Below are 10,761 nucleotides of genomic sequence, written 5' to 3' on the forward strand. Positions count from 1 at the left end.
AGCCCTAAAACTAGAAAGATACAATGCTCAAGTAAACCAAACAGTAGGGATTAAAGACCTACCCTTGAAAACATTTTGGGGCCACAGAAGTTTTCAATCAATCTGATATTTCGGATTTCCCTTCATCCATGTATATATATGGCCTTATGAACATGTTGGATGTAAATTCACCATTACAGTGGGCCCTAGAAATATTTCAACGGTGAGTGTCATTACCACCGCTGCTTCCCGTGGTGTGGTCCACTTGAGGCTTGCATGCTCCTCATTTTTTGTCTGATTACACTAAAATAATATGAAAAAAATGGATGGACGGTGTGGATAGCATTCATACATCACAGTGGGCCCTCAAAGCCCCTGTCCGTTCCTAGCTAGGGATGGGCGGGGTAACACCCAATCCACCTCCTTCTAAATCAACCCCCTTCGTCCGCCATTTCTCTCTCTCTCTCTCTCTCTCTCTCTGTACAAAATCTCATTGCCTAAAAAACCAGATTCTTCGTTCAAAATGACAAGCGTATCCGATTTTCTTCTCTTCATCTCTCTCCAGCACGTATTCATCTCAGGTACATAACCAACACTCCCATCTTAATTACCCTACACATATGTACCATTTCATTTCCCAAAACAGAAACAATACGTATCAAAATCAAAATAGGTGGGTGTAATTATCAACTCCCTTGTTTTTCAATTTTTTTTTTAAAATTTTATTCAGGTGTTTTATCAGCTTCATTCACCTTAACCAACAACTGCACATACACCGTATGGCCCGGTGTATATCCTCAAACCAAAGAGCCACTCTCACCAACAGGCTTCGTCCTCCAAAGGGGCGAGTCCAAAACGCTCTCCATTCCCAACAGCTGGAGCGGTACATTCTGGGGCCGCACCCATTGTACGGTCGACCCTTTGGGCAATTTCGTCTGCGGGACTGGCGATTGCGAATCCGGCAAGCTAGAATGCACTCAGACCGGTGGGGAACCTGTTACGCTGGTCGAGTTTTCGCTGAATGGTTTTAGTGATCCCGACTTTTATGACGTCAGCTTGGTGGACGGGTTCAATTTGCCTGTTTTGGTGGTCCCGCAGGGTGGTAATGGTAGCTGCAGGAGCACTGGATGCGTGGAGGACCTCAACGTGGCGTGCCCCTCCGAGCTGCGTGTGCCGGTTGAGGGCGGGAATGAGATCATGGCCTGCAGGAGCGCGTGCCAGACGTTCGGTGGACCGCAGCATTGCTGCGGGCGTATTTACGGGACGAACTGCACCACGACTTCGTATTCGAATTTCTTCAAAGAAGCGTGCCCGCGGGCGTACAATAATCAGTTCGACGCCACGGATACAACGTTTAGATGCGCCTCCACGGCGTACGTTATCACCTTCTGCCCTACCATTGGAAGGTACGTGCGTTCTCTTCGAAATTAACTAATTAGCCCTTTGTTTACGGAGGGCCATGTCGATGAGGCTATCTTGGCCCTTAGATGTTTTCAACGGTGGGCACTCAATCTCCTATGTTTTCTTTGGTGTGGTCCACTTGAGCTTGGGGTTTTCATCAATTTTGGGCTCGTGCACTGAAATGAACTGGAAAAATTGATGGACGCCGTAGATAAAGCATATACATCACGGTGGGCCCCATAGAGCTTGGACGATATCCGTGCGGTGGGTGCCGCAGGCAATCCGGTTCAGTAAATATCGTGGGAACGGATTGAGTGTGGCCCGGGCCTTACCCAAGACAGTGCGGCCCTTACCATGTGGGCCCATGTTGATGTATTTATTCTATATCCACGCCGTCCACCCGTTTTTACAGATCATTTTAGCATATGATCCAAAAATGGAAATAGATCCAAAGCTCAATTCGACCATACCATTGGAAATAATGGTGACTGACCATTAAAAAGTTATCGTGGCCCAAAAAAGTTTTAGATCAATCTCATATATTTTTTTTTTAACTTCATCTAGGTTTATGTAATCTTATCAAGAGTTTAGATGTAAAATACAATTTAGGAAAACATCACGGTGTGCCTTAGGATATTTTTAATGGTCGATCTTTCAATCTTTCCTATATTATCGTCCACCTGAGATTTAGATTTCCTTTAGTTTGTGGCAGATGATCTAAAATGATATGAAAAAACGTATGGACAGCACGGATTTAGAATACATACATCACGGTGGGCCCAGAGTAAGAGATGTACCGTCATGGGTGTGGCCATGGCCGCATTTGATATGCCCTACTCTTTTGTCGTTTTCTGTCATTTCAGCAATTTCGTGGACACGGATTTCCTGTGTCTCGAAGCCGTGTGGGGCCACTGAGATGTCCGTGGAAAATCCGCGAACGCGGATTGACTCCTGCCTCCGCCTGTCTCCAGCTGGGAACGGGGAGGAGCTATCAGCGGCCACTGTGATGTATGAATTTTATCCACACCCTCCATTCATTTATCAGTATCATTTCATGATACAAACCAAAAAATGAGACAAATCCAAGAAACAGGTGGACCACACAATGGGGATTAAACTCTTACCGTTGAAACTTCTTGGAGGCCACGGAAGTTTTGGATTGAGCTGATATATGTGTAACTCTCCATCCAGGTCTGTAATGTTATGAATAGGTTGGATGGCAAATAAACATAATGGTGGGCCCTAGAAAAGTTTCAATATTGAGGTCGTGGGATGCCTTAAAATGAGCTGGTAAAACATATCAACGGTGTGGATATAGAATATACAAATTAAGGTTTCCCCCACGGTCAGGACAACACCGTGGTAGGTGAGGCTAGGTCTCCGGTAGACCACACGAAAGGAAATAGGTGATTGAAATCCTACCATTAGAAACTTATTAAGGCTTGTTGTAATGCCCATAGTAATGTTTTTTTGTCATCCAACATTTTGGTAAGGTGCCTTAAAATGAGCTGTTAAAATGGGTCAACCGTGTGGATATACAATATACAAATTAAGGTGAGCTCCACGGTCAGGATGACACCGTGTTTGGTGAGGGGTACACCACGGGAAATAGCAGCGATTGAAATCTTACTGTTAAAAACTTTCCAAGGCTTACCTTAACCCTGATGTTCATGTTTTTCGTCATCAAACCTGTTAGTAAGGTCATGCGATGCCTTAAAACGAGCTCTTAAAATGGGTCAACGGTGTGGATATACAATGGCTCATGGTCAAGAGGACACCATGTTTGGTGAGGCTAAGTCTCAGGTAGACCATGTGACAAGAAATAGTAATGATTGAAATTCTAGTATTAAAAACTTTCTAAGGTGGTAATGTTTTTTGTCATCCAACCTGGTGGTAAGGTCATGTGATGCCTTAAAATGAGCTCTTAAAATGGGTCAATGGTGTGTACATACGATATACAAATTAGAGTGAGCCTCCATGGTCAGGATGACACCGTGTTAGGTGAGGCTAAGTCCTAGGTAGACCACGCCACAAGAAATAGTGGTGATTGAAATCCCACCATTAAAAACTTCTTAAGGCTTACCGTAATGCCCATGGTAATGTTTTTCATCATCCAACTTGTTGGTAAGGTCATGCGATGCCTTAAAATGAGCTCTTAAAATGGGTCAATAGTGTATATATACGATATACAAATTAAGGTGAGCCTCCATGGTCAAGATGACACCTTGTTGGGTGAGGCTAAGTCCCAAGTAGACCACACCACAAGAAATAGTGGTGATTGAAATCCTACCATTAAAAACTTCCTAAGGCTTACTGTAATGCCCATGGTAATGTTTTTTGTCATCCAACCTGTTGGTAAGGTCATGCGATGCCTTAAAATGGGTCAATGGTGTGTATATACGATATACAAATTAAGGAGAGCCTCCATGGTCAGGATGACACCGTGTCGGGTGAGGCTAAGTCCCAGGTAGACCACACCACAAGAAATAGTGGTGATTGAAATCCTACCATAAAAAACTTCCTAAGGCTTACCGTAATGCACATGGTAATGTTTTTTGTCATCCAACCTGTTGGTAAGGTCATGCGATGCCTTAAAATGAGCTCTTAAAATGGGTCAATGGTGTGTATACACGATATACAAATTAAAGTGAGCCTCCATGGTCAGGATGACACCATGTTGGGTGAGGCTAAGTCCCAAGCAAACCACACCACAAGAAATAGTGGTAATTGAAATCCTACCATAAAAAACTTCCTAAGGCTTACCGTAATGCACATGGTAATGTTTTTTGTCATCCAGCCTGTTGGTAAGGTCATGCGATGCCTTAAAATGAGCTCTTAAAATGGGGCAATGGTGTGTATATACGATATACAAATTAAAGTGAGCCTCCATGGTCAGGATGACACCGTGTTTGGTGAGGCTAAGTCCCAAGTAGACCACACCACAAGAAATAGTGGTGATTGAAATCCTACCATTAAAAACTTCCTAAGGCTTACCGTAATGCCCATGGTAATGTTTTTTGTCATCCAACCTGTTGGTAAGGTCATGCGATGCCTTAAAATGAGCTCTTAAAATGGGTCAATGGTGTGTATATACGATATACAAATTAAGGTGAGCCTCCATGGTCAGGATGACACCGTGTCGGGTGAGGCTAAGTCCCAGGTAGACCACACCACAAGAAATAGTGGTGATTGAAATCTTACCACTAAAAACTTCCTAAGGCTTACTGTAATGCCCGTGGTAATGTTTTTCGTCATCCAACCTGTTGGTAAGGTCACATGTTGCCCTAAAATGAGCCCCACGGTCTGGACGACAGTATGTTGGGTGAGGTTGGGGTGACAGCTAATGCGCTCCTATTTTAATGGGACATTATGGGGTGCTGATCACATGCAGTATTGTCTTTCCCACTCTCTTGACCTGCTTGTAACTCTACCATAAATGGGTCACACCATATATCATGGTGGGTCCAACTGAGCTTTTCTAGCATTGACTTGGTGTGTTTGTGTAATTCAATCAAAGACTAGACCACACGTGTTAACAACTTGTATTTGAATTTGCGAGTTATTAGGAAGGGTAGGTGTGCTAGAGTTGTACTTGACTTAATGTCTTATTAAACATTGGTGTCTCTCGCATTGAGATGGACCAATTAAGATTGAGTTCTGGAACTCAACTGCTCTTGACATTTAATGCAGATAGAGACTCGCTTTAATGAGACTTTTTGCTTTTACAGAGAGTACTTTTGATACAACTCTAGCATTTAATGTTCTCTTATGTGTACATCTCTAACTTCTCTTTGAAGTCATCTACATTACATATGGCATGGTTTCCACATGGTGTCTTTTGGATAATTTGATGTGGTTGCACTAGGCCAAGTGTAAACAATATTTTTGGTATGCCCGTAAGATTCTATCCATCATTTAGTGCATACTGCTGACTAGTAGCGGCATCCAATTGATCCACAAGGTGTGCTAAAAACGAGTATAAATAAGGTGGACCACAACACAAGAAACAGTGGTGATTGAACACCCACTACAAAAATTTTTGTGGCCTCACGAAATTTTTAATGGTGGGCATTTAATCACCATTGTTTCCTGTAGTGTGGTCCACATGAGATTTGGGTCTGCCTCATTTTCGCTCTTGCCTTGAAATGACTGGAAATATGGATGGATGACATTGATAAAAACACATACATCATGGTAGGCTCAAAGAGCTTTTCCACTACTGACCAACACCACGTTAGCATTGGAGGTGTCACTACTTAATTTGAATGTAGATTACATGCAATTGAAATGGACGCAGATTAGCTGTAACCTCGTATCCAGTTAGGTGGGTGCGACCTTGACCATATGGCCTACCTTAATGTATACATTGTGTATCCACGCTGTTTATTTGTTTCTTCAGCTTATCTCAGGGCATGGATAAAAAAATGTAGTGGATTCAAATCTTAGTAGGACCACATCACATGAAACAGTGGTTATTGGACGCCCACCATTAAAAACTTCATAGGGTTGGCTGTAGTGTTTATTTGCCATCCAACCTGTTCAAAATGCAAATAGCAACTTGATCCAAAACTGTCATATCCCAAAATTCGATACCTTAGTATAAAGACTTTGATCCCGAGTTCTCGGGTATAAGTTTAAGAAAAATCCACGTGTGTCCTCATTCAAATTCACATTCATTCTGTACACAAATAATCAAATTAATACATTTCAACTATCGGATCAAAAGTAAAGCGGAGATAACTAAATATAAAAATATAGGGCTAACACTCAAAAGTTACAATTTAAAAAATGATGTCCACCTATATGAGAATTATATAACTCACAATAAAAGCAACACGAACGGAAGATACAACTATCAAGTGAGAAGAAATTAGAGACCTATTGGGGCGCCCCAAGCGTGCCACCATCTGATTCTATTCCTGAGTCATTTGCATATATCAAATAGAATGTGTTAAATACCAACATAGCGAAGAAATATCTACAAAATTTTATTTAAGACATTTTAGTTATAAGCAGCTTCATGACAAATATATATTTATACATGGAATACTTTTAAGCAAGCTACTTCTAACGCATAGATTCTAAGCAAGTTACACATATTATCAACACAATTAAGCATAAATAATGATGACATAATAAAACAAAGAGTTTCCTAATCTAGTTGTTAGGTGCATGAATGGTATGATAAGATAATGCATGATCCTCACAATCCAACACTCCCTCAATAAACGATTTTAACGCCTATTGTAGAAAGCCAATACTCCATCGTCACACGATTCCAATGCCTTTCATAAAACACATAACCTAAGGTAATGTCGCTCATCACTAGCATTACCAACAAGTGCGATTCTTATGTATGATTAGCCTGATAGTTATTAAGTCTTATTCAAGCAACATATTGAGAAAGTTAGGATACCATCATTATATTATGAGTCATTATCCGGATCACGTGGTTCGTTATGGCACGTAGTGGCTCCTTACTAGTGCCTCTTGATTTAAATTAAGGTTCATCACCCGTTATACCTCATAAATTAATAATTTCAAAGGTACATGTATGGTGCCCAATAGTATGTAAATCAATATGGGTAAGGGTCGTCACCCAAATACCAAATATAAATAATTAATTCAGAGGTGAGGGCTTGTCATTCAAAACTAAATCAATACAATGAAAATGACTCATCATGTAATTCCATTCATGCTTGAGTTCTTTGAACACTACTTTTGCATAAAACCATCGACTAGGTATTTGATGAGAGCCATTTAAACAACAATCTGTTGCCTCCATCAGTGCTCACTGGCCACTACGGAAAATCTTATCACTCTATCATAGGCCAAAACTTGAATATAGTGTCTCATATCATCATGCTCAGCTCACAAATATTTATAGGATCACAACGCACTAATGATTATGAGTGGACTTATCTAGTAAGAACAATAGTATCCTAGATCTATTGAAAGTATGGTCACCCATCCATGATGCTCACCTGTTGAAGGCACAAGGAAAGTATGCTGTGCATATGCTCGCTCCACTAGGAGGGAATAACACACGCATGGACCCAGCCACTGTACACGTGGCATTTTCTTACTCCAAACTGTCCAAATCATGGGTCTCAGTACGGTCCAGAATGCCTTTCCTGAAATGATCCTAAATGTCTGTTAGGCCCGTTAAATATATATGGTTGAAAAATAAAAACTACCCAACGGATCACATTATGCAGGCAAAATGTCCAATAATTGGACGGTTATAATCCTCCAAGGTATGTGATTGCTGTATTATATACCCTGTGAAGAGTGGGCCATGATTCCCTGGAGGTACATCAAGCCACGTGTACTTTTGAGCATGGTCATGAGCACTATATGCCTTGAGCATGTTATAATTAAATTCCTCTCCGGCTCTAAGATTAACCTACAATGCAATGTGTGTGGGGCCCACTATATTGTGGGCCTGTCATCCAATCCATCTATTCTGTGTACCCTCTCAGTTTCTCCTGGCCCCCAAAAAATCAGGATGGTCAAAAACCCAAGTGGGCCACAACACAGGAAAATTAGGATGGTGGATCTTCACATGGGCAACAATAATACTTGCATGGGAGAAACGGATTAACGGTGGAAAGAAAATTAAAGAAACCATAAATGGTCCAATAGTCAATGTACATTTGTGGACAGGCTGATGAATGGGCCCACATGAATTTTGGACGAAAGCATGTTGCATGTGGGCCCACTTAATGAATGGTCTGGATCTCAAACATGTGGATCATCACATCCATCAAGCAGTTGTTAAACATTCATTCATTTGTTTTGCAGTGAGAAACCATCTAATGCACCCAAAGAGCTACCGCTCGTAAACAACACCATGGTCTCCGTGGACGGTCACGATGCCAGCCACGCCTTGCCGCGGTTCCAGCATGGCCAGCTCCTTGTCCTCGCCGTAGCAGTTTTGGGCGCATCGTGGCCGTTGCCGCTGTTCTAAATCCGTGTTAGTTTAAGAAAGCTTGTACATGTGATACATTAGGCTGTGGCCCACCATTTTGGCAGATGTGATAAGGCCTGATTGTAGGTACATGTGTGTATATATGTGGACAATATATATGGCCTTAGATAGTTGCTGATTATTGATTCGACGGCTTGAAATTACTGCATGAGATAGGGATACAATTAAAATGTTCAGAAAAAATTGTAAAATGTGAGGGTGGTCTTCTCCCAGTGATATCTGGAAAATCTGTAGTAAAAATACTCTTCATCCCTATTTTTGGAGAAATCAGTACGTTAATCCAAGCTTTCTTGATCTTTCATTGATGAATTTACTGGCTCGACTTTTGGGTCAGGTCACTCTGCATAGTGGGGCAGGTTGGATGTGTCCTACACATGCCATGTATGCTTAAAGTCTTAAGTGGGGCCCACTATTTCATTGATCCAGGCAATTGGTCTGTTGGGACCCAACAAATATTTTTGAGTATTGGTCCATCCATTTTGATCACTGAGCCATGGCCCGGTTTGTCCAAACTGAAAGCTTGACTTTGTATGAAGGGAAGTGGAACGTTTTCAATGGTGGGTGACCCATTTATCTTATTTTCTTGATATTATGTTCGGCCTTAGATAATATCCTCACATGTTGGCCTTGTTGTGTCTTAACCCTGTTACCTGTTGCCTAGTAATATATTAATATGCCTCATTTACAGTACATGCAATGAGAAGAGAGCCACTAGCTGTTTGTATGCTTAAACAATAGAAAAGGGCTGAGAGGATAAAATCTCAGCCATCTCCCAAACTGTTAAAATGACTTAAATTCTCCTTGCCTGCTTTAGAAATATCACCATTAATCAATTTGAAGACCATTGTTTAGATGGCTAAGATCATACAATCTATATTTATCTTTAATCAAATTTTATATATAGTGGGTCCTACTATATGGATAATCTTGATTGAAGGATGCTCCCTTCCTCATGTAATGCAGCAATTGCTTTACTATATATCATCTACCTTTGCAGAAAGTGTAAATATCTGCAAGGAGCACAAAAACCTGGATATGCATAGATAGAGGACTGGAATAGCTTTATCTATCCATTATGTTGTATATGCAAAATCCAATCTATCCATCATATCATAACCCTTATTTTCACCAAACATACAGAAGATTAATCCAATAAAAACTTACATGAGTTACACTAGCAGGAACAATGTAAAATTGCACCGAAGAGCTTCAAAGAGCAAGGTGGAAGATGTGGCTAGAGTATATCGACTGTATTCATAGGCAGTGCAATGCCAAATCAAAGCAAGTAATGCAGAGTATAGGGAAAATTCAGAGAAGCGGCCAAATCGAATTGTATTTGGCATTGATGAATGCATTTGGGATGTATTGACTCATGATCAAAGCTTCCCCATTGATGAATATAATAGACTTTAGATCACAAAAATTGATCTTTATTAGGTTACTGAGAAAATCAACGACATCAAACACTTAATGTCGTACCATGAAGACTCCACAAGTAATGAGGGTGGCGTTAGTTTGGCGGTGAGTTCTCGCCACCTCAAGGAGACTGATGTGAACCGGCCACATCGCATGCAACTACGTGGAGGGTTGAGATTGAGCCAAGTGGACCTATGATGGACGGTCATTCCATAACGCAAAATGTACCAAACCAAGGGGTCATTAGCAGGCGAAATCTGTTTTGGGCTCACTAGTGAACTACTTCTAGTTGGTAGGAAACAGATTCTTACCTGCCAGTGGCTTCATATGATGGTTGGATCAGGTCCTTGACTTCTGTTACTTTCTGTTTTAGTTTGTTAGGTTAGTTGTAATGATGGTTTGGTGGTGGTTTTTATCAAAATTATTCGGATTTGATGAGATTCTTAGGGTTAGTATAGTGATCATTTATATCATGAAGACCATAGGAGTTGTATAAAAGGGATATCCTTGCATTGTAATTGAGTTTTTGAGGATTTAATTGAAATTCATAGAGTTATGTAAGAGAACTAAGGGCCATTTCCCTCTTAAGATTGAGAGGTGATTGACATTACATAATGAAGTCAAAATGCTGGAGTTGTTCCTGAAATACTAATATGGAACTTGTCTATTGGTGATGTTGATGTAATATTAATGATCTTATTTGTAGATCGTGGTCGTGGGTTAGAAGTGGACATGTTATAATGCCACAATTAATATGTAGGAGTATCTTAAACATGCATAAAATGGGTGATAAGGAGAGGTATTCCTCTGGTTGTCTTTGAGAACTTAAAGTAAACATAATGGTCACTCCAAGAAAGAGTTGGGAGTTATGGATTTCAATATTTTAGTGTTCTATGACCAACTAGCAAGCTATAAGATGGACCTGTGGTTATTATTATTACGTGGTCATCCTGTGTGCGGGAATGACCATAAGT

The 10,761-nt window shown here is 40.8% G+C and overlaps 1 protein-coding gene across 1 annotated transcript; it reads left to right on the top strand.

The window, feature by feature from the left end:
• Positions 1–440: 440 nt before the first annotated feature.
• Positions 441–8,585, top strand: LOC131244616 (pathogenesis-related thaumatin-like protein 3.5). Its single transcript, XM_058244123.1, has 3 exons — positions 441–560; positions 710–1,385; positions 8,185–8,585. The coding sequence occupies exons 1-3, from the start codon at positions 503–505 to the stop codon at positions 8,348–8,350; spliced, it is 900 nt and encodes a 299-aa protein (XP_058100106.1). The 5' UTR covers positions 441–502; the 3' UTR covers positions 8,351–8,585.
• Positions 8,586–10,761: the final 2,176 nt, after the last annotated feature.

Source organism: Magnolia sinica, chromosome 4 (assembly GCF_029962835.1).
Source record: "Magnolia sinica isolate HGM2019 chromosome 4, MsV1, whole genome shotgun sequence".
NCBI lineage: Eukaryota > Viridiplantae > Streptophyta > Magnoliopsida > Magnoliales > Magnoliaceae > Magnolia > Magnolia sinica.